This window comes from Panulirus ornatus, chromosome 7 (assembly GCF_036320965.1).
Source record: "Panulirus ornatus isolate Po-2019 chromosome 7, ASM3632096v1, whole genome shotgun sequence".
NCBI classification, from domain to species: domain Eukaryota; kingdom Metazoa; phylum Arthropoda; class Malacostraca; order Decapoda; family Palinuridae; genus Panulirus; species Panulirus ornatus.
In genome coordinates this window covers 48989355-49015663 of record NC_092230.1, presented here as the reverse complement: position 1 = coordinate 49015663, position 26309 = coordinate 48989355, and the positions used below count along the sequence as shown (strand labels likewise).

Here is a 26309-nt window from a genome sequence, read left to right as displayed (position 1 = left end):
AATTTACCAGGAATACTCAACAAACTTATACCTTATACCTTATAGAAAAGCAAATGGATTTGTATGTAGCATTTATGGATCTGGAGAAGGCATATGATAGAGTTGATAGAGATGCTCTGTGGAAGGTATTAAGAATGTATGGTGTGGGAGGAAAGTTGTTAGAAGCAGTGAAAAGTTTTTATCGAGGATGTAAGGCATGTGTACGTGTAGGAAGAGAAGAAAGTGATTGGTTCTCAGTGAATGTAGGTTTGCGGCAGGGGTGTGTGATGTCTCCATGGTTGTTTAATTTGTTTATGGATGGGGTTGTTAGGGAGGTAAATGCAAGAGTTTTGGAAAGAGGGGCAAGTATGAAGTCTGTTGGTGATGAGAGAGCTTGGGAAGTGAGTCAGTTGTTGTTCACTGATGATACAGCACTGGTGGCTGATTCATGTGAGAAACTGCAGAAGCTGGTGACTGAGTTTGGTAAAGTGTGTGGAAGAAGAAAGTTAAGAGTAAATGTGAATAAGAGCAAGGTTATTAGGTACAGTAGGGTTGAGGGTCAAGTCAATTGGGAGGTGAGTTTGAATGGAGAAAAACTGGAGGAAGTGAAGTGTTTTAGATATCTGGGAGTGGATCTGGCAGCGGATGGAACCATGGAAGCGGAAGTGGATCATAGGGTGGGGGAGGGGGCGAAAATTCTGGGGGCCTTGAAGAATGTGTGGAAGTCGAGAACATTATCTCGGAAAGCAAAAATGGGTATGTTTGAAGGAATAGTGGTTCCAACAATGTTGTATGGTTGTGAGGCGTGGGCTATGGATAGAGTTGTGCGCAGGAGGATGGATGTGCTGGAAATGAGATGTTTGAGGACAATGTGTGGTGTGAGGTGGTTTGATCGAGTGAGTAACGTAAGGGTAAGAGAGATGTGTGGAAATAAAAAGAGCGTGGTTGAGAGAGCAGAAGAGGGTGTTTTGAAGTGGTTTGGGCACATGGAGAGAATGAGTGAGGAAAGATTGACCAAGAGGATATATGTGTCGGAGGTGGAGGGAACGAGGAGAAGAGGGAGACCAAATTGGAGGTGGAAAGATGGAGTGGAAAAGATTTTGTGTGATCGGGGCCTGAACATGCAGGAGGGTGAAAGGAGGGCAAGGAATAGAGTGAACTGGAGCGATGTGGTATACCGGGGTTGACGTGCTGTCAGTGGATTGAATCAAGGCATGTGAAGCGTCTGGGGTAAACCATGGAAAGCTGTGTAGGTATGTATATTTGCGTGTGTGGACGTATGTATATACATGTGTATGGGGGGGGTTGGGCCATTTCTTTCGTCTGTTTCCTTGCGCTACCTCGCAAACACGGGAGACAGCGACAAAGTATAATAAAAAAAAAATACATCTGTTTAATATATAATCTGTATAATAAAAAAAAAAAAATTTGTAAAGGTTCCTATGTTCCCTTATCAGACACTGTCCCTGTATGAGGCAATGGTTCATGGAAGACAATGCCTGTGTTGGAAATCATACCCTATGTTAGGCAATGTTTCACATGAAATATTGTTCATATGCAATACAATGCCCAACCTATGAAAATTCTCTTAAAACAGACAATATCCCTTAACAAGATGCTGCTTCCAAATGACACATTATCCCTTAAATTAGAAAATGCTCCTACATCTAAAGGCTGTTCTGTAATGAGGCAACAGTCCTACTAGGGACAGGAATTTTATGTAAAGGCAAAGTCACAGAAGCCAATCCCCCATGTGACTCAATCATATACTGTAAGTCCAACAATGCCCTGAATAAATGACAAAAATCCCTAAGTAAATAAAGCACCATAAACCCTGTAAGAAACAAATACCACAGGAACCTAGATGGATGTTCTATGGAACACATGCTGCCTTCAAGGCCACTGGGAGCTGACATAGGCCCTAAGGAAGGGTTGACATATAATGTCCTCCTAGGTTGCCCCATGTAGTCTATAGAAGTGTGACTAACAAACATGCTGATAAATGTTGTGCATTTTTTTGCAGAAAAAAGCATTCACTTTTTCATTTACTGATATTCCTTTATTGCACTTGCAGTCTGCACCAAAACTTATGGTACGCAATGTCTGTCGACTTTAAGTATTGTGGAAATTGTTTCATGTCTCTTACAGGTTCTGGCAAGTGTAATACGTTAAGCTGTGCATCAACAGCACTATTCATATGTTTGGTCTCACTGATAATGTTTCATAACCATCAGTGTTTCTAGCAGCCATAAGGCTCATGTCTGTTTTGTTTGCCTCAGTGTGTTGGTTATCTAATTTCTACACGTTTGCCCACAATTACCTGCTCTTGTCCCATTCAATTAAGTCCAGGAGAGTAACAACAAAGGAGTGCATTGCAAAAGTGATAGCTTCATACAAAATAGAGCATAATTTGAAATATATTGCTGAGCATACAGGTGCCTGATACCAAAAGTGTCAAAAGGTTGGTAAAGCAGTTTAGGGAACTAGGGGCATTCATTCTACCAGCTCCTATTGGCAAACCTGGAAGGCCAAGATTAACATCTACTAGGACCCGTAAAGTGATTGCAAGACAAGTTAAGGCCTGCCCATCACTGACAGCATGTAAAATCATGCCAAAGAACCCTAACTTGCTTGAATAAGTCTTGCTAAGGAGTGTTCTAAAGTTATTTCATAATGACCTGGGATTTACCTGTAAAATTTTGCATGAAATACAGTGTTTGGGGACAGGAAACATGGTGATCCATATTGTGGAGTGATGAAATGAAACACCAGTGATTAGAAACACCAAAAAGGAGGGTGTGCAGACCACCGCACTCAGACCCACATCCGTCACAGTACAAAGAAAAAACTTTAAAACACCCTCCTCCTCCTATGGTTTAGAGATGTTTTAGCCATTTACTCGACTCATTGTTAGGTGTGTTACACAATGGCTGAATGATAGTGGGGTGAAATATTTCCCCCCCACCAAAACCCAAATGAAAACTTTTGGTCTATTGGTCCATTGTGAAGCAATGACAATATGACAAGGGCACATTTTCTCTACCACAGCTTGAGGTGGCAATTAAGCGGCTATGAGGTAGTTTCCCCAGAACTATTCAGTCATCTTGCTGAAAGCATTCTCCACTGGCTACAAGACTGCATTAAAAAGAAGGGGAATGCATTGAAGTATAAATTACGTTGGGATATGTTAATTACATCTTTATGGTCACTTAACCATATTTTGTTTTAAGATCACAACTTGATGTTTGACATATTGTATATTTTGGGAAGGGGGCAAAGGTTCTGTGAGCAATGAAGAAAGTGTGGAAGGAGAGAACATTATCTCAAAGAGCGAAAATGGGTATGTTTGAAGGAACAGTAGTTCCAACAATACCATATGGTTGTGAGGCATGGGCTATAGATAGGGTTGTACGGAGGATGGTAGATGTGTTGGAAATGAAATGTATGAAGACAATAAGCAATGTGAGATGGTTTGATCAAGTAAGTAATGAAAGAGTAAGAAAGATGTGTGGAAATAAAAAAAGTGTGACAGAGAACAGAAGAGGGTGTGTTTGAACTGATTCGGACACAACTGATAATTTCTATCTAAATTTTCCAACTGTGAGTGTTATGTGATAGCTTTGTCTTTTGACAAAATGGTAGGAGAAATAGGTAGAGGTAGTAGCTATGAACACTAAGTTTAGATAGAAGTAGTAGGTAGGAACAAGTACGAGTGAGCATTAGGAAGAAGTAGTAAGCTGGAACATTAGGCAGAGGTAGTCAGTATGAACATTAGGTAGGAGCCTCTGGAAACACTACACAAGTTGCCCTCCATCAGTGGCCTGTTAAAGGTGAGGCACTACAAGACTAAGACACAGCACTGAACTTCAAAAATTATGGAGACTCTTCTGCTGAGGCCACCCCCTTGAGGAAGTTCCTAAGGGGAACAGGCATCAGAGATAGGGATAGATTGATTGGGAAAGAGATGTGTGGATCAGGTGCTTGCATCAAAGAATGAGTGTAAGAAATACTTTGAGAAATGAATGGATTTGTATGTGGCATTTATGGATCTGGAGGAAGCAAATGACAGAGTTGACAAAGATGCCTCAAGGAAGGTCTTAAGAACCTAAAGTGTGGGAGGAAAGCTGCTAGAGGAGAAGCAGTGAGAAGTTTTTACAAGGGTGTTAGGCATGTGTACAAGTAGGAAGAGAGGTGAGTGAATGGTTCCAAGTAAAGGTTGGTCTGCCGCAGGGATGCATGATGTCACCATGGTTGTTTAATTTGTTTATGGAAGAGGTGGTGGTGGTGGTGGTGGTGGTGGTGGTGGTGGTGGTGGGGGGGGGGGTTTAAATGTAACAGTCTTGGAGAGACGGGTGCGTTTGCAGTCTGTAAAGGATGAGAGGGTCTAGAAAAAGAGTTGGCTGTTGTCTGCTGATGATACAGCACTGGTGGCAGATTTGAGTGCGAAACTGCAAAAGTTGGTGACCACGCTTGTAAGGGTGTGTGAAAGGAGAAAATTGAGAGTAAATGTTACTAAAAACAATGTTATTAGGTTTAGCAGGGTTGAGGGGCTGGTTAATTAGGGTGTGAATTTAAATGAAGAAAAATTAGAGAAAGTGAAGTGTCTTAGATACCTGGGAGTGGACACAGTAGTGAACAGAACCATGAAAGTGGAAATGAAAGGGTAAGAAAGAGGTGTGGTAATAGAGTGTAGTTGTGAGAGCTGAAGAGGGCATGCTGAAATGGCTTAGATATATAGAAAGAATAAGTGAGGAAAGGTTGACTAAGAAGATATGCATCAGAAGTGGAGGGAACAAGGAGAATGGGTAGTCTAAACTGGAGATGAAAGCATGGAGTGAAAAAGATTTTGAGCAATTGGGGCCTGAACATGCAGAAGGGATAGAGTGAGTTGAAATGATGTGGTATACAGAGGTCGATGTGCAGTCAACGGACTGAACCAGGGCATGTGAAACATCCTTTGTAAACCATGGAAAGGTCTGTAGGGCCTGGCTGGGATAGGGAGCTGTGGTTTCTGTGCATTTTGCATGATAGCAAGAGAATGGATGTCAAGAGATGAGGCCTTTCTTCATTTGTTCCTGGTACTACCTTAATAATGCAGGAAATGGCATTCAAGTATGAGAGAAAGAAAAGAAAATAGGGATAAAGCAAACTGAAGTGATGTGGTATACAGGGGGTGACATGCTGTCACTGGGCTGAACCAGGGAATAGGAAATGGTTAAGGAAATCATGGAAAGGTCTGTGGGGCTTGGCTGCATTAAACATGATAGATAGAAAATGGATGAGAACAAATGATGTTTTTGTCTGTTCCTGGCCCTACTTCGCTACATGGATAATGAACTAGAATAAAAAAATGAAGTACGCCAAACAATAAACTCTTTCACCATATATCATGATGATATTGTTCACATAACCTACCTAAGATATGGAGAAATTTTAGGGTAAATTATATGAAGAGTAGTAAGATTAAGTAAATCATCTGTTATTTGTTGACAATTGTGCTAACTGACATTGTTCAATGATGACTGAACTTTGTGCAGGTTGGCAAGTATTTTAAAGGCCATATCAGATTTAGCAATTTAAGCAGTAGGGGGAAAGAATTTTAGATACTAGAGACATAAAAGTTTTCCAAATAATAAGAGGTCTTCACTTGCATATATGTAATATCTGTAAGAGTGAGATACACTTATTTTGAGCTGATAAACTTGCAATCAAGCATCTTTTCACATCAGCCTTCTTTATTAACATTCTCACATCTTCTCTATGTGTTAGTATAAACAGATAATCAATAATTTCATCAATAATTTCTTCTTTATTGACATAATACTTGAATGTCTCCTACGGTTTGATTTTGCCTTTACCAAATCCAGATGAGAGGAGAGGATGCTCAGTGTGGGTGTTCTCCAGTGCCCATTCAGCAGTGCACAGAAAAATACACAACATACCAAAACACTTGATGAAGTGACTTCAAACATGCCAGATAATCATTTGGTTGTGATTCTCTGATAATCAGTTGTTTATGGTTCAGTAACTGATAAAAATGAATTTATATAAGCGTTAGCTACTGCTTCTGCTTAGAAATTGTTAGTACCTGTACTAAGGCATATTCATGAATGAAAAAAAATATATATAATATTCATGTATTATCAAAATATCTTAATTCATGAAAAAAGTAGTAAACCTTGTTTAAATCTCATTAACATTAGCAAGGATCATATCCGTGACAATGAATTACAATCAAACAGAGATATCTAGCATGTGAGGTCTTCATACAAAAACCCCCTTACCCTCTACAAGGTTCAAACTCTCACAGTTCATGTTGCAGCTAAATGTAAATCTCTCTCGCTCAACAGGGGCACTCATAACACGTCCTGGGTGATCGATTTCAACAGCCCCCCCTAATAAAGTAAAAGCTGTCGTATCGATAAAATGAAGTGAATCAGACCCTGGTATAAAAAGGCTATGAGTGCATGCCAGCTCTGCATTGTGATTGCTGTCTCCACCTGAATAGTTAGGGATGAAGGATAATTTCTTTCTTGGTAATTAATCAAACCCCTTCCTATACCATCTCATCTTTACTACATCCACATTTTCTGAAAATTGCAATGAAATTTTGTTAAGGGTCATACACCAAACAATATATAAGTCACATTAGTAAAGGCAAGAAAAGCAGCAAATCAAAACATGAAAATCTTGTCATCCTAATAACTCAAACATGAAAATAACTCTTAGTACATTAAACTTGAATGTCATGAGCAGTTTTCTCAGTAAACTAAAATAAAAGAGAACTCTTTAAAATAATTACATTTTTTCCCAACAAAATCTCAAGTTTAATAATACTTATTCTACATATGGCAAGTGCTTGATATCAAGGAAAATGTAAATAAGTCACATGGAAATAGTATATCTGGCTAGTTAAGTGTATGCACAGTCAAGCTAATTAACGATAAGGAGTTATATGCATGATCAGGCGTTGTATAAAGAGAATGGTGTACAGATGATTAGAAATGAAGTAAAGTTTGTGTATAGATGATCATACATAAGTAACCTTCACTAATTCATCTGAATTCTAAATCAGATCTAAAACCTTTAACCATCAGATTCTTGCTCTTAGTAAAAATCACACTTGCTTAAAGGAAACATAAAAACCTTAAAAATAATCTGGTATGAGACTAGCAGTTATCAAAAATTTCTATATTGTGTACAATAAGGAACAGATTATTAACTTCTTTCTCATCAACATAAATCTCTTAAAAATATCATAGACGTTTGAATAACTTTAGGCTTCATAATAAGAATTTGCTGTAAAAGTTTCACTACACACTGAAATCTATATGATGATAAGTCTAATAAAAATTTACAAAATACAATCAATTCTTTTTCCAATGTATGTTAAAATATCCATTTTTTACTCTTCTTGCAAATATTTCTTTTTCCAAAAAAGATTAAACAAAAATATTGAGACAAAACCCTATCTTGAAAGATATGTTTGCATCAGGTTCAACTTACCATCACTATTTAAAGAGCGAATGTCATGGGAGCCTTTCCTAAGAGATTTGATAGAGCCCCGAGGGTGAAAGTGATCAACAGTGGAGAAGTCCAGCCGATCCAGCGCATGAGTATCACTCACATAAATAAAATACTCATTTTTCCTGAGGATGAAGATTTATATCAATTTTACCTTATAATTTTCCAGTAAAAGATACCACTACATGAACAATGAACATTCAAGATAAGTGTTCACATACAATCCATTTACTGAACCATCATAACCTAAGGTAGGAACTTAAGGGGCCAGCTCCTCTTCAAGATTCTGTTCCGTGGTACACCTTTTAATCTTCATATAATAATTATCTCATCACATATCACCACCTCCTAAGTTATTCTGCACTGAATAAAAAAATCAATGTGAAAAGACTGTCCTACATTCAACACTAAAGGTCTGTTGCAATAGTGACATTAACGACTCTTTTATTTCAAAACAACAAGAATAATTATCGGATTCAGTTGAGAAACACTATTGTGAGAATTTTTCATTTGTAGTCAGTAACACTGGGAGAATTTACCACAATAATTAACATGGATATCAAAGAAAAAACAAGGTAGTATTCTGTTGTGCTTGGTTGCTGATGGTAGACACATTTCAGTACACCATACATAAAATCTAGAGATTAGATATATGAAAATGAGACCATTCATTTGTCTGCTCTGAAGCCACTATGCGAAGAAAGTAAAAGTAGTTAGGCATGAAGAAAAATATAAAGAAAAAATTATCTTGGCCATAATGAAACACATGCTTTCTTCTTTAGAGTAAATGGGTTCACTATTACGTAAAGGAACAGCATGTTGAACTTCCCTTATCAAGCAACCCTGAAGCCAGACCTCAGCTGGATTAGGGATTTCTAAGATTTTTGGAAGTCACACCATGAATCAACTTTGTTTATTTCACACATGTGCTTTACCAAAGTTCCTCTATCCATTTTCTGCAACAATTCTGTGAGGTACTGTATGCCTCCTCTTAGCACCTTATGTATTCCCCTCTCACAAGTCCCAATAAGTACTCCTAACCTGTAATTACTGCCTATATATGCCCCTTTTCTTTTTCACAAGCAACTGTACTTTGTCATCCCACCACTCACTACCCTTTTTCAACTGCCTACTTTCCACCTTATGCATGCCGCTCACATCTTTGGCACATGCCAGCAATGCTTCCCTAATTATCTCCCAATCACCATCCACGCCCCTAGCTTTGTTTACTTTCACCATTCTACACTCTATTTCTCCTGATATTTCTTCACACAAGTCTATTTTCCAAACTCACTTACTTTCACCACTTTCTTCTTACCCATACTGTTTCCTCGTCTGAAAACCTCTACATATCTTAATCCTTGTCACTCTCAAAACATACACATCCAAGAATCTATCTTTTGCGTGTCTATAAAGTAATATCTAATTCAATAATGCTCGCTGACCATCTTTTGTACTCACAAAGCTGTGGTTTCGGTGCATTATTACATGACAGCTAGAGACTGAGTGTGAACGAATGTGGCCTTTGTTGTCTTTTCCTAGCGCTACCTCGCACACATGAGGGGGGAGGGGGTTGTTATTTCATGTGTGGCGAGGTGGCGATGGGAATGAACAAAGGCAGACAGTATGAATTATGTACATGTGTATATATGTATATGTCTGTGTGTGTATATATATGTATACGTTGAGATGTATATGTATGTATATTTGCATGTGTGGACGTGTATGTATACACATGTGTATGTGGGTGGGTTGGGCCATTCTTTCGTCTGTTTCCTTGCGCTACCTCGCTAATGCAGGAGACAGCGGCAAAGCAAAATAAATAAATATAAATATATACATATACTTGTGTATGTCCCTCTTTTTAAGCCAGGTATCCCCAGTCACCAGCCCTTTTTCAGCACTCATCTTCTCAAGCTGTTCACCATTTCCATTCAACTTCCTGAATACCCTATGCTCCCCTATTATACCCTCAACTGCCACATTACTTACCTTAACGTCTAAATGACCCATCACTAATACCCAGTTTCTTGCATGAAAATTGCTGACACACTCACTCAGCTGCTCCTGAAACACTTACTTCTCATGATCTTTCTTCTCATGGTCAGATGCATAAGCACTAATAATCACCCACTTCTCGTATTCTACTTTCAATTTTACCCACATCAGTTTGGAACTCGCTTCCTTACTCTCTTAAACATTCCTACAACTCCTGCTTCAGCAGCAGTGCTACCCCATTCCTACAACTCCTGCTTCAGCAATAGTGCTACCCCTTTCTTAGCTTTTACCCTCACACCAACTCCTGACTTTACTCTTAGGACATTCCCAAACTGTTCTTCCCCTTCATCATTGAATTTTGTTTCACTCAGAGCCAGATCATCTAGGTTCTTTATCTCAAACATACTACATATCTCTCCTTTCTTCTCATCTTCGTTATCATGATAATGATAATGTGTGAGGAAAACAAGAGAATAAATAGGAATATCAGTTAATGGGGCAAATGGGTAACTGAAAACAGGTAAAGATGAGGTGTGGTGCAGATGGAGTGAGTATTTTGAAGGACTGTTGAATGCATTTGATAATATGGTGGCAGATGTAGGGTGTGAAGGTCAGGGAGATATGTGAAGTAACAGAGTCTTGGAAAGTGGTTTGGTGAAGATAGAAGTAATGAAAGTCTTATCTAAGTTGAAATGTTGCAAGGTAGCTGGAGCCATTTATCATTTCATATGCAAGATGCTTTCATACAGTTATATTATATCAGAGTCTTTTTTTTTTTTTTTTTTTTTTTTTTTTCCAAAAGAAGGAACAGAGAATTGGGCCAGGTGAGGGTATTCCCTCAAGGCCCAGTCCTCTGTTCTTAACGCTACCTCGCTAATGCGGGAAATGGCGAATAGTTTGAAAGAAAGAAAAAGAGAAGGATCTGAATGAAGACCAGCTGCACTGCAAAAGGAGATATACAGAGTACCGGGAGAAAAACAAATTAAGCATATTAATGTGCTAATGTTGGAAAATTGGCATCATAACACTGTATCACAACAAAGCTGTTTACCTTGTAAATGGTGCAACTGGGATAACTTTAGAGGGTAAGTGTATCGTGTCACCAGACTTCCGTCGGCAAGAGACCACCCCTTCCCATTCCCTTCCACGCCTCATTTGCATGTTGACAGCCTCTGAGATGTCAAGGTTGACCTGCAAACAGTTGTCACATGTAAGTATGAACATTTTTCAGACAGAGCTAAAAAAACAAAATTACACTTACATAATTATGCATCAATGTCACATGTAAATAAAAGTATTTTTTTTTCAAAGCAAAATGAACAGAATTTTACTCTTAAATAATTCATCTCTGTGTTTCTATACATAGCAATTATAACCATTTACTTCATAATCTTACACACTAACTAGCATTATCTTGTGGTATCAATTTAACCTCTCCTACACTTGCACTCACTTTTGGCTCGCTAGATTTGTGGTCAATTGATTGCCGGTGATCCAACTGCTGTCTGTGGTCTGTTCCCACTCTTTGATGCTCCAGTGATGTTTTAAAATCAACTGAAGGTCTGTGGTCAAAAGCTTTTACATCATATTTGTGATTATCGCAGGTATGTAATTCCCACAAATTGCGACCAGCCACCTCATCCAGTGAGTATCCCAACAGGTTTTCACATGCACGATTAACATACTGGTAAAGGAAAAAAGAAATACTTAGATATGCTTGTTTTCTATTCACAATAATCAAAATGAACAGACAAGGTCTAACAGTCAGTTTCACTCAAAATATTAAGCGTACAAGATGATGAAACTTAGAAACTGGGTCAAGATACTGAGAAACAATACCTTGGTTGGGGCAATGACTTCACAACAGTTCCTATTTGCATGCAAAAGCTACAACACAAATCAATGCATAAATCAGAATTTTACCTTTCTCTTTTACACAGGGAGCAAAAATGTTTCATAGTTAAACTAAGTCAGGCAAGATGTGTTGGGCAATATCTGTTATAATATATTCAAGGTTAGTCTCTGTCGTGTAAAGTCCTTAAAATTTATCAGGGATATTGTGTGTACAATATCCTCTGTGAGGTTGTGATCAATTCAACAATGGGTACAGGGGATATTGTGTGAACAGTATCCCCTGTACAGAGTGAGATCATTCTTACACTGGTCAAACTGGTAAGATTCTAAGTGCTACAGTTAACCAACATAAAAATAGTGTTCAATATGGTCAAGAAGCTAATGCAATATCTGTCCACCTTAAGAGATTTTGGTCATAAAACTAACGCAGTGTCAAGGTTATCATATACAATAACTTAGTAAAGATCACAAATACTACTGAATAGTCTCTTATGAAACTTTGTAGAAATATTAATATGAATCAAAATGTTTGTTTATTTAAATCATTTGATACTATAAATCAAAAAATTCGAAATTTGTTCCCCAAAACATAGTTAACCTGAGTCTGTAAATTGAAAGAGGTGAGGTCTTTCTTAAATCATCTTCCTGCCCAGCCCAGTGGTAACTGGTATATTATATTCTAGTTCTCTCTCTCTCTCTCTCTCTCTCTCTCTCTCTCTCTCTCTCTCTCTCTCTCTCTCTCTTTCTCTCTCTGTAATCAGTCATGACAGTGTAATAATACGAACTTTGTATTCTATTTATCTACCTATATCTCTGATGCCTGTTCCTTTCTGGAACTCCCATAAGGAAGTGACCATGGCAATAGAATCTCCTAAACTTAACAGCCATTTTTCTGCATTAGTGAAATAGTACCTGGAGCAGAGGAAGAAAGGCCACATTCACTCACATCCATTCTCTAGTTGTCATGTCGTGTAATGCACTGGAAATATGGCTCCCTATCCACATTCAGGTCCCACAAACCTTTCCACAGTTTATCCTGGATGCTTCACATGCCCTGGCATGTCGACCTCACAATACTATTTCATTCTAATCTACTCTATCCCTTGCACACCTTTGACCCTCCTGCATGTTCAGTCCTCAGTCGCATAAAATCTTTTTCACTCCATTCTACCATCTCCATTTTGGTCTCCCCATTCTCCTTATTCCCTTCATTTCTGACATTTTTTTTTTTCAATGTCGCTGTCTCCCGCGTTTGCGAGGTAGCGCAAGGAAACAAACGAAAGAAATGGCCCAACCCACCCCATACACATGTATATACATACGTCCACACACGCAAATATACATACCTACACAGCTTTCCATGGTTTACCCCAGACGCTTCACATGCCCTGATTCAATCCACTGACAGCACGTCAACCCCGGTATACCAAATCGATCCAATTCACTCTATTCCTTGCCCTCCTTTCACCCTCCTGCATGTTCAGGCCCCGATCACACAAAATCTTTTTCACTCCATCTTTCCACCTCCAATTTGGTCTCCCACTTCTCCTCGTTCCCTCCACCTCCGACACATATATCCTCTTGGTCAATCTTTCCTCACTCATTCTCTCCATGTACCCAAACCATTTCAAAACACCCTCTTCTGCTCTCTCAACCACGCTCTTTTTATTTCCACACATCTCTCTTACCCTTACGTTACTTACTCGATCAAACCACCTCACACCACACATTGTCCTCAAACATCTCATTTCCAGCACATCCATCCTCCTGCGCACAACTCTATCCATAGCCCACGCCTCGCAACCATATAACATTGTTGGAACCACTATTCCTTCAAACATATCCATTTTTGCTTTCTGAGATAATGTTCTCGACTTCCACACATTCTTCAAGGCTCCCAGGATTTTCGCCCCCTCCCCCACCCTATGATCCACTTCCGCTTCCATGGTTCCATCCGCTGCCAGATCCACTCCCAGATATCTAAAACACTTTACTTCCTCCAGTTTTTCTCCATTCAAACTTACCTCCCAATTGACTTGACCCTCACCCCTACTGTACCTAATTACCTTGCTCTTATTCACATTTACTCTTAACTTTCTTCTTTCAGACACTTTACCAAACTCAGTCACCAGCTTCTGCAGTTTCTCACATGAATCAGCCACCAGCGCTGTATCATCAGCGAACAACAACTGACTCACTTCCCAAGCTCTCTCATCCACAACAGACTTCATACTTGCCCCTCTTTCCAAAACTCTTGCATTCAACTCCCTAACAACCCCATCCATAAACAAATTAAACAACCATGGAGACATCACACACCCCTGCTGCAAACCTACATTCACTGAGAACCAATCACTTTCCTCTCTTCCTACACGTACACATGCCTTACATCCTCGATAAAAACTTTTCACTGCTTCTAACAACTTGCCTCCCACACCATATATTCTTAATACCTTCCACAGAGCATCTCTATCAACTCTATCATATGCCTTCTCCAGATCCATAAATGCTACATACAAATCCATCTGCTTTTCTAAGTACTTCCCACATACATTCTTCAAAGCAAACACCTGATCCACACATCCTTTACCAATTCTGAAACCACACTGCTCTTCCCCAATCTGATGCTCTGTACATGTCTTCACCCTCTCAATCAATACCCTCCCATCCATATAATTTACCAGGAATACTCAACAAACTTATACCTCTGTAATTTGAGCACTCACTCTTATCCCCTTTGCCTTTGTACAATGGCACTATGCACGCATTCCGCCAATCCTCAGGCACCTCACCATGAGTCATACATACATTAAATAACCTTACCAACCAGTCAATAACACAGTCACCCCTTTTTTAATAAATTCCACTGCAATACCATCCAAACCTGCTACCTTGCCGGCTTTCATCTTCCGCAAAGCTTTTACTACCTCTTCTCTGTTTACCAAATTATTTTCCCTAACCCTCTCACTCTGCACACCACCTCGACCAAAACACCCTATATCTGCCACTCTATCATCAAACACATTCAACAAACCTTAAAAATACTCACTCCATCTCCTTCTCACATCACCACTACTTGTTATCACCTCCCCATTTGCGCCCTTCACTGAAGTTCCCATTTGCTCCCTTGTCTTACGCACTTTATTTACCTCCTTCCAGAACATCTTTTTATTCTCCCTAAAATTTAATGATACTCTCTCACCCCAACTCTCATTTGCCCTCTTTTTCACCTCTTGCACCTTTCTCTTGACCTCCTGTCTCTTTCTTTTATACATCTCCCACTCAATTGCATTTTTTCCCTGCAAAAATCGTCCAAATGCCTCTCTCTTCTCTTTCACTAATAATCTTACTTCTTCATCCCACCACTCACTACCCTTTCTAATCAACCCACCTCCCACTCTTCTCATGCCATAAGCATCTTTTGCGCAATCCATCACAGCTTCCCTAAATACATCCCATTCCTCCCCCACTCCCCTTACTTCCATTGTTCTCACCTTTCTCCATTCTGTACTTAGTCTCTCCTGGTACTTCCTCACACAAGTCTCCTTCCCAAGCTCACTTACTCTCACCACCCTCTTCACCCCACCATTCACTCTTCTTTTCTGGAAACCCATACAAATCTTCACCTTAGCCTTCACAAGATAATGATCAGACATCCCTCCAGTTGCACCTCTCAGCACATTAACATCCAAAAGTCTCTCTTTCTGACATATATATATATATATTCTTTTTTTTTTTTTCTTATTTTTTTGCCGCTGTCTCCCGCGTTTGCGAGGTAGCGCAAGGAAACATGATGAAAGAAATGGCCCAACCCCCCCATACACATGTATATACATACGTCCATACACTCAAATATACATACCTACACAGCTTTCCATGGTTTACCCCAGACGCTTCATATGCCCTGATTCAATCCACTGACAGCACGTCAACCCCGGTATACCACATCGATCCAATTCACTCTATTCCTTGCCCTTCTTTCACCCTCCTGCATGTTCAGGCCTCGATCACACAAAATCTTTTTCACTCATTCTTTCCACCTCCAATTTGGCCTCCCACTTCTCCTCGTTCCCTCCACCTCCTACACATATATCCTCTTGGTCAATCTTTCCTCACTCATTCTCTCCATGTGCCCAAACCATTTCAAAACACCCTCTTCTGCTCTCTCAACCACGCTCTTTTTATTTCCACACATCTCTCTTACCCTTACGTTACTTACTCAATCAAACCACCTCACACCACACATTGTCCTCAAACATCTCATTTCCAGCACATCCATCCTCCTGTGCACAACTCTATCCATAGCCCACGCCTCGCAACCATACAACATTGTTGGAACCACTATTCCTTCAAATGTACCCATTTTTGCTTTCCGAGATAATGTTCTCAACTTCCACACATTCTTCAAGGCTCCCAGGATTTTCGCCCCCTCCCCCACCCTATGATCCACTTCCGCTTCCATGGTTCCATCCGCTGCCAGATCCACTCCCAGATATCTAAAACACTTTACTTCCTCCAGTTTTGCTCCATTCAAACTTACCTCCCAATTGACTTGACCCTCACCCCTACTGTACCTAATTACCTTGCTCTTATTCACATTTACTCTTAACTTTCTTCTTTCAGACACTTTACCAAACTCAGTCACCAGCTTCTGCAGTTTCTCACATGAATCAGCCACCAGCGCTGTATCATCAGCGAACAACAACTGACTCACTTCCCAAGCTCTCTCATCCACAACAGACTTCATACTTGCCCCTCTTTCCAAAACTCTTGCATTTACCTCCCTAACAACCCCATCCATAAACAAATTAAACAACCATGGAGACATCACACACCCCTGCCGCAAACCTAAATTCACTGAGAACCAATCACTTTCCTCTCTTCCTACACGTTCACATGCCTTACATCCTCGATAAAAAATTTTCACTGCTTCTAACAACTTGCCTCCCACACCATATATTCTTAATACCTTCCATAGAGCATCTCTATCAACTCTATCATATGCCTTCTCCAGATCAATAAATGCTACATACAAATCCATTTGCTTTTCTAAGTATTTCTCACATACATTCTTCAAAGTAAACACCTGATCCACACATCCTCTACCACTTCTGAAACCACACTGCTCTTCCCCAATCTGATGCTCTGTACATGCCTTCACCTTCTCAATCAATACCCTCCCATATAATTTACCAGGAATACTCAACAAACTTATACCTCTGTAATTTGAGCACTCACTCTTATCCCCTTTGCCTTTGTACAATGGCACTATGCACGCATTCCGCCAATCCTCAGACACCTCACCATGAGTCATACATACATTAAATAACCTTACCAACCAGTCAATAATACAGTCACCCCCTTTTTTAATAAATTCCACTGCAATACCATCCAAACCTGCTGCCTTGCCGGCTTTCATCTTCCGCAAAGCTTTTACTACCTCTTCTCTGTTTACCAAATCATTTTCCCAAACCCTCTCACTCTGCACACCACCTCGACCAAAACACCCTATATCTGCCACTCTATCATCAAACACATTCAACAAACCTTAAAAATACTCACTCCATCTCCTTCTCACATCACCACTACTTGTTATCACCTCCCCATTTGCGCCCTTCACTGAAGTTCCCATTTGCTCCCTTGTCTTACGCACTTTATTTACCTCCTTCCAGAACATCTTTTTATTCTCCCTAAAATTTAATATATATATATATATATATATATATATACATATATATATATATATATATATATATATATATATATATATATATATATATATATATATATATATTTTTTTTTTTATTTTGCTTTGTCGCTGTCTCCTGCGTTTGCGAGGTAGCGCAAGGAAACAGACGAAAGAAATGGCCCAACCCACCCCCATACACATGTATATACACACACGTCCACACACGCAAATATACATACCTATACATCTCAATGTACACATATATATACACACACAGACACATACATATATACTCATGCACACAATTCACACTGTCTGCCTTTATTCATTCCCATCGCCACCTCGCCACACATGGAATACCATCCCCCTCCCCCCTTATGTGTGCAGGGTAGCGCTAGGAAAAGACAACAAAGGCCTCATTCGTTCACACTCAGTCTCTAGCTGTCATGCAATAATGCCCGAAACCACAGCTCCCTTTCCACATCCAGGCCCCACACAGCTTTCCATGGTTTACCCCAGACGCTTCACATGCCCTGATTCAATCCACTGACAGCACGTCAACCCCGGTATACCACATCATTCCAATTCACTCTATTCCTTGCATGCCTTTCACCCTCCTGCATATTCAGGCCCCGATCCCTCAAAATCTTTTTCACTCCATCTTTTCACCTCCAATTTGGTCTCCCACTTCTCATTCCCTCCACCTCTGATATGTACATCCTCTTTGTCAATCTTTCCTCACCCATTCTCTCCATGTGACCACCATTTCAAAACACCCTATTCTGCTCTCTCAACCAAACTCTTTTTATTACCACGCATCTCTCTTATCCTTTCATTACTTACCCAATCAAACCACCTCACACTACATATTGTCCTACATCTTATTTATAACACATCCACCCTCCTCCGCATAACTCTATAGCCCACGCCTCACAACCATATAACATTGCAGGAACCACTATTCCTTCAAACATACCCATGAAACTTGCAAATGTCTGTGTAAACACAATTAACCCATTCACTGTACCCTGCTGTATATTTAAGATACCCCCCCCCCTTGTAGGGGATTCGAATATATCAAAAAGCTAATTATTTAATATTTTGACTTAGGATATTAGCAGAATACTTCTCTCTGAACAAAAATGACATAATACTCCACTAGCATCCCTTACCCTCTTGTAGAAGGGTCAAAGTTTGATTGTGTATGAGGGATACTCCTGTTAGCATTATCAAATGCATGAGTGTACTTCTGAGATTTTCCCTTTCCAATTTATTTCTTTTTTGCTTTCATTACACTCTACATTTTGGTTTTTTATTGTTTACTTTTTAGCACAAATAAATTTGTCTGAGTATACTTTTTTGTGAATACATATCACCAGTTATATGCATTTAAACAATGCAAAGACCTTCTTTGGAAATATCTCTCAGAACATATTTTCTTCAATTTACTTGTGTAAGTCCTTGTTTGTCTATCTATCTGTCTATATCTTTGATGCCTCTTCCCACCAGGAACTCCCTCAAGGGGGTGGCCACAGTAATAGTCTCTCCATAACTAGTGAACTCCAGTGCCACTCCATAGCCTTTAGTGCCTCACCCTTAACAGGCCACTGGCAAAGGGCAACTCCAGTGCAGTGTTTGCAGAGACTCCAAACTAATGTTCCTACTTAACACTTCTACCTAATCTGTCTAGCATTTTTGTATCATATAGAATGACTGACTCCATGGAGAAAAAGTATATTTGTCTGAATAAAATAAAGGATAAGGCTATAATCATTTCACAAATACAGCACACTGTTTCCATCTGGCAACTCTGGGAAGACCGTTGATGATGAGCCATTTGTTTCTTTACTCACTTTCTGTCTCCAAGGTCTTATTTAGAATTCCAATAATTTTTTCATTACATACATGTATACATATTCAATCTTTCAATACTGCATGGACAGCAGTTTTTGTTGTTTATGAGCATAATCTAGCTCTACAATTTTAGAGCCATCACTGTCATGTTTCACTTTTTTCTGTTTCTTCTTTACATTCTAACTCACAAAGTTCACCATCGTCTATTGCATCCAAGATATCAACAGCTCTCAGAGTATCTATGTCCTGGGCTTCAGATGGGCTGACAGGGGCTGAAGATGGTCTGGCAGTGAGTGGATATCATACTCTTTCCTCTAACATTTTGATGGCTACTGACCTATATATGCAAAAACAATTGGCTCACTGTCTGGAATCAGTTTCAAGTGTTGCCATATCTTTATACTGTCACCATCATTCTTTCTGACAATAGCTCAGGAGCAAAATATTAGAAAGTCATGCTAATGCTGCACCATGCTGTCAACATAAGTTATCTTAGGTGTTGCTGTTGAAACAGCCTGCACAGAATGGAATAAATACAAATCTTTCATAAGTTGGGGGAATGGGGTTGTGGCATAGGATCATAATTCATCAGAAAACTGTGGTTTTATTGATATATATAGAAAGTCTATCTTAGGGAACTCAGTATCCCTGCCCTCTGTCAGCCTCTTGGATTGGGGTTAAGAAAACCAGTTCTGCAGAACCGATTCCCATGAAAGATAATTGTATGTACTCATCTACCCCATGTAAATGGGAAAGGAAATATATGTTTCTGCCATTAATAAAGCATAATGATTTTTTTATGCATAATATTCACCATTTCCCATCTCACAAGATAGCGTAGGGAACAGATGACTGAGCCTTTGAGGGAAAAATCCTCACTTGGCTCCCTTCTTTGTTCCTTCCCCTGGAAAAGCAAAATTGGAGGGGAGAACTTCCAGCCCTCTACTCTCACCCCTTTGGTCATCTATGACATGCAGGGAATGGGTAGTATGGGTAGTATTCTTTCTCCCCTAACCCCACGGATAAAATAATAATCATATTTGCTGATGAAAACATCATATTCGCAACTTACATGACTTCAGAGGTTCATTATTTACTTTCACTCACCAGACATGGAATGAGGATGAGTATGAGTAAACTATGAGGCTGTATTCAACTGATTCATCCCGTGGAATTAGGAACAGAATTATTGAGAGAATGAAAATGGTGCTGAAGCAAAAAATATTTCAAGGAAGCTGGTCTTATGACTTGTGATAAAAGCAAAATGTATCAGAGAAACCTCTTGTTACAGACTATTTTGAATTTCTAACATGTATTCCAACATCTAAAAAACTACATGAATTTCACCTGTATTTTGTGCTGAGTATCGGTTATGTGCACTACTTCCTTACAAGAATCTAAGGCTGAGAAAACTGCTTGCATTGCTCGAAGCTGGGACTGGCTAGAGAGTTCTGTGTGTTCGATCTGGAGCAAGTCATTGAGAACCCCTCCAACAGTTGACACCTCTGTAACAATCTGGAATAAAGAACAGACACACACACACACACAAACATATATATATATATATATATATATATATATATATATATATATATATATATATATATATATATATAATATATATATATATATATTTTTTTTTTATTTTTATTTTTTGCTTTGTCGCTGTCTCCCGCGTTTGCGAGGTAGCGCAAGGAAACAGATGAAAGAAATGGCCCAACCCACCCCCATACACATGTATATACATACGTCCACACACGCAAATATACATACCTACACAGCTTTCCATGGTTTACCCCAGACGCTTCACATGCCTTGATTCAATCCACTGACAGCACGTCAACCCCGGTATACCACATCGCTCCAATTCACTCTATTCCTTGCCCTCCTTTCACCCTCCTGCATGTTCAGGCCCCGATCACACAAAATCTTTTTCACTCCATCTTTCCACCTCCAATTTGGTCTCCCTCTTCTCCTCGTTCCCTCCACCTCCAACACATATATTCTCTTGGTCAATCTTTCCTCACTCATTCTCTCCATGTGCCCGAACCATTTCAAAACACCCTCTTCTGCTCTCTCAACCACGCTCTTTTTATTTCCACACATCTCTCTTACCCTTACGTTACTTACTCGATCAAACCACCTCACACCACACATTGTCCTCAAACATCTCATTTCCAGCACATCCATCCTCCTGCGCACAACTCTATCCATAGCCCACGCCTCGCAACCATACAACATTGTTGGAATCACTATTCCTTCAAACATACCCGTTTTTGCTTTCCGAGATAATGTTCTCGACTTCCACACATTCTTCAAGGCTCCCAGAATTTTCGCCCCCTCCCCCACCCTATGATCCACTTCCGCTTCCATGGTTCCATCCGCTGCCAGATCCACTCCCAGATATCTAAAACACTTCACTTCCTCCAGTTTTTCTCCATTCAAAATCACCTCCCAATTGACTTGACCCTCAACCCTAATGTACCTAATAACCTTGCTCTTATTCACATTTACTCTTAACTTTCTTCTTTCACACACTTTACCAAACTCAGTCACCAGCTTCTGCAGTTTCTCACATGAATCAGCCACCAGCGCTGTATCATCAGCGAACAACAACTGACTCATGGAAGTAAGGGGAGTGGGGGAGGAATGGGATGTATTTAGGGAATCAGTGATGGATTGCGCAAAAGATGCTTGTGGCATGAGAAGAGTGGGAGGTGGGTTGATTAGAAAGGGTAGTGAGTGGTGGGATGAAGAAGTAAGAGTATTAGTGAAAGAGAAGAGAGAGGCATTTGGACGATTTTTGCAGGGAAAAATGAAATTGAGTGGGAGATGTATAAAAGAAAGAGACAGGAGGTCAAGAGAAAGGTGCAAGAGGTGAAAAAAGGGCAAATGAGAGTTGGGGTGAGAGAGTATCATTAAATTTTAGGGAGAATAAAAAGATGTTCTGGAAGGAGGTAAATAAAGTGCGTAAGACAAGGGAGCAAATGGGAACTTCAGTGAAGGGCACAAATGGGGAGGTGATAACAAGTAGTGGTGATGTGAGAAGGAGATGGAGTGAGTATTTTGAAGGTTTGTTGAATGTGTTTGATGATAGAGTGGCAGATATAGGGTGTTTTGGTCGAGGTGGTGTGCAAAGTGAGAGGGTTAGGGAAAATGATTTGGTAAACAGAGAAGAGGTAGTAAAAGCTTTGCGGAAGATGAAAGCCGGCAAGGCAGCAGGTTTGGATGGTATTGCAGTGGAATTTATTAAAAAAGGGGGTGACTGCATTGTTGACTGGTTGGTAAGGTTATTTAATGTATGTATGACTCATGGTGAGGTGCCTGAGGATTGGCGGAATGCGTGCATAGTGCCATTGTACAAAGGCAAAGGGGATAAGAGTGAGTGCTCAAATTACAGAGGTATAAGTTTGTTGAGTATTCCTGGTAAATTGTATGGGAGGATATTGATTGAGAGGGTGAAGGCATGTACAGAGCATCAGATTGGGGAAGAGCAGTGTGGTTTCAGAAGTGGTAGAGGATGTGTGGATCAGGTGTTTGCTTTGAAGAATGTATGTGAGAAATACTTAGAAAAGCAAATGGATTTGTATGTAGCATTTATGGATCTGGAGAAGGCATATGACAGAGTTGATAGAGATGCTCTGTGGAAGGTATTAAGAATATATGGTGTGGGAGGCAAGTTGTTAGAAGCAGTGAAAAGTTTTTATCGAGGATGTAAGGCATGTGTACGTGTAGGAAGAGAGGAAAGTGATTGGTTCTCAGTGAATGTAGGCTTGCGGCAGGGGTGTGTGATGTCTCCATGGTTGTTTAATTTGTTTATGGATGGAGTTGTTAGGGAGGTGAATGCAAGTGTTTTGGAAAGAGGGGCAAGTATGAAGTCTGTTGGGGATGAGAGAGCTTGGGAAGTGATATATATATATATATATATATATATATATATATATATATATATATATATATATATATATATATATATTTTTTTTTTTTTTTTTCAAAAGAAGGAACAGAGAAGGGGGGCCAGGTGAGGATATTCCCTCAAAGGCCCAGTCCTCTGTTCTTAACACTACCTCGCTAATGCGGGAAATGGCGAATAGTATGAAAGAAAAAAGAAAGAAAGAAATATATATATATATATATATATATATATATATATATATATATATATATATATATATATATATACATATATATATTTTTTATTATACTTTGCCGGTCTCCCGCGTTTGCGAGGTAGCGCAAGGAAACAGACGAAAGAAATGGCCCAACCCACCCCCATACACATGTATATACATACGTCCACACACGCAAATATACATACCTACACAGCTTTCCATGGTTTACCCCAGACGCTTCACATGCCTTGATTCAATCCACTGACAGCACGTCAACCCCGGTATACCACATTGCTCCAATTCACTCTATTCCTTGCCCTCCTTTCACCCTCCTGCATGTTCAGGCCCCGATCACACAAAATCTTTTTCACTCCATCTTTCCACCTCCAATTTGGTCTCCCTCTTCTCCTCGTTCCCTCCACCTCCGAAACATATATCCTCTTGGTCAATCTTTCCTCACTCATTCTCTCCATGTGCCCAAACCACTTCAAAACACCCTCTTCTGCTCTCTCAACCACGCTCTTTTTATTTCCACACATCTCTCTTACCCTTACGTTACTCACTCGATCAAACCACCTCACACCACACATTGTCCTCAAACATCTCATTTCCAGCACAGCCATCCTCCTGTGCACAACTCTATCCATAGCCCACGCCTCGCAACCATACAACATTGTTGGAACCACTATTCCTTCAAACATACCCATTTTTGCTTTCCGAGATAATGTTCTCGACTTCCACACATTCTTCAAGGCTCCCAGAATTTTCGCCCCCTCCCCCACCCTATGATCCACTTCCGCTTCCATGGTTCCATCCGCTGCCAGATCCACTCCCAGATATCTAAAACACTTCACTTCCTCCAGTTTTTCTCCATTCAAACTCACCTCCCAATTGACTTGACCCTCAACCCTCCTGTACCTAATAACCTTGCTCTTATTCTCATTTACTCTTAACTTTCTTCTTCCACACACTTTACAAACTCAGTCACCAGCTTCTGCAGTTTCTCACATGAATCAGCCACCAGCGCTGTATCATCAGCGAGCAACAACTGACTCACTTCCCAAGCTCTCTCATCCCCAACAGACTTCATACTTGCCCCTCTTTCCAAAACTCTTGCATTCACCTCCCTAACAACCCCATCCATAAACAAATTAAACAACCATGGAGACATCACACACCCCTGCCGCAAACCTACATTCACTGAGAACCAATCACTTTCCTCTCTTCCTACACGTACACATGCCTTACATCCTCGATAAAAACTTTTCACTGCTTCTAACAACTTGCCTCCCACACCATATATTCTTAATACCTTCCACAGAGCATCTCTATCAACTCTATCATATGCCTTCTCCAGATCCATAAATGCTACATACAAATCCATTTGCTTTTCTAAGTATTTCTCACATACATTCTTCAAAGCAAACACCTGATCTACACATCCTCTACCACTTCTGAAACCACACTGCTCTTCCCCAATCTGATGCTCTGTACATGCCTTCACCCTCTCAATCAATACCCTCCCATATAATTTACCAGGAATACTCAACAAACTTATACCTCTGTAATTTGAGCACTCACTCTTATCCCCTTTGCCTTTGTACAATGGCACTATGCACGCATTCCGCCAATCCTCAGGCACCTCACCATGAGTCATACATACATTAAATAACCTTACCAACCAGTCAACAATACAGTCACCCCCTTATATATATATATATATATATATATATATATATATTTTTTTTTTTTTTTTATACTTTGTCGCTGTCTCCCGCGTATTGCGAGGTAGCGCAAGGAAACAGACGAAAGAAATGGCCCAACCCCCCCCATACACATGTACATACACACGTCCACACACACAAATATACATACCTACACAGCTTTCCATGGTTTACCCCGGACGCTTCACATGCCTTGATTCAATCCACTGACAGCACGTCAACCCCTGTATACCACATCGCTCCAATTCACTCTATTCCTTGCCCTCCTTTCACCCTCCTGCATGTTCAGGCCCCGATCACACAAAATCTTTTTCACTCCATCTTTCCACCTCCAATTTGGTCTCCCTCTTCTCCTCGTTCCCTCCACCTCCGACACATATATCCTCTTGGTCAATCTTTCCTCACTCATTCTCTCCATGTGCCCAAACCATTTTAAAACAATCTCTTCTGCTCTCTCAACCACGCTCTTTTTATTTCCACACATCTCTCTTACCCTTACGTTACTTACTCGATCAAACCACCTCACACCACACATTGTCCTCAAACATCTCATTTCCAGCACATCCATCCTCCTGCGCACAACTCTATCCATAGCCCACGCCTCGCAACCATACAACATTGTTGGAACTACTATTCCTTCAAACATACCCATTTTTGCTTTCCGGGATAATGTTCTCGACTTCCACACATTTTTCAAGGCTCCCAAAATTTTTGCCCCCTCCCCCACCCTATGATCCACTTCCGCTTCCATGGTTCCATCCACTGACAGATCCACTCCCAGATATCTAAAACACTTCACTTCCTCCAGTTTTTCACCATTCAAACTCACCTCCCAATTGACTTGACCCTCAGCCCTACTGTACCTAATAACCTTGCTCTTATTCACATTTACTCTTAACTTTCTTCTTCCACACACTTTACCAAACTCCGTCACCAGCTTCTGCAGTTTCTCACATGAATCCGCCACCAGCGCTGTATCATCAGCGAACAACAACTGACTCACTTCCCAAGCTCTCTCATCCCCAACAGACTTCATACTTGCCCCTCTTTCCAAGACTCTTGCATTTACCTCCCTAACAACCCCATCCATAAACAAATTAAACAACCATGGAGACATCACACACCCCTGCCGCAAACCTACATTCACTGAGAACCAATCACTTTCCTCTCTTCCTACACGTACACATGCCTTACATCCTCGATAAAAACTTTTCACTGCTTCTAACAACTTGCCTCCCACACCATATATTCTTAATACCTTCCACAGAGCATCTCTATCAACTCTATCATATGCCTTCTCCAGATCCATAAATGCTACATACAAATCCATTTGCTTTTCTAAGTATTTCTCACATACATTCTTCAAAGTAAACACCTGATCCACACATCCTCTACCACTTCTGAAACCACACTGCTCTTCCCCAATCTGATGCTCTGTACATGCCTTCACCCTCTCAATCAATACCCTCCCATATAATTTACCAGGAATACTCAACAAACTTATACCTCTGTAATTTGAGCACTCACTCTTATCCCCTTTGCCTTTGTACAATGGCACTATGCACGCATTCCGCC

General features: G+C 40.2%; 1 protein-coding gene across 1 annotated transcript in view; it reads right to left on the bottom strand.

Moving 5' to 3' along the window:
• Positions 1–26309, bottom strand: part of Pde8 (phosphodiesterase 8) — a 302345-nt gene that overhangs the window by 116654 nt on the left and 159382 nt on the right. The window contains exons 9-13 of the mRNA XM_071663763.1: positions 20246–20413; positions 10955–11185; positions 10553–10692; positions 7486–7628; positions 6264–6389 (exon numbers count right to left, since the gene is read on the bottom strand). Coding sequence (XP_071519864.1) covers positions 6264–6389; positions 7486–7628; positions 10553–10692; positions 10955–11185; positions 20246–20413 — 808 coding nt within the window. The remainder of the gene's footprint in view (positions 1–6263; positions 6390–7485; positions 7629–10552; positions 10693–10954; positions 11186–20245; positions 20414–26309) is intronic.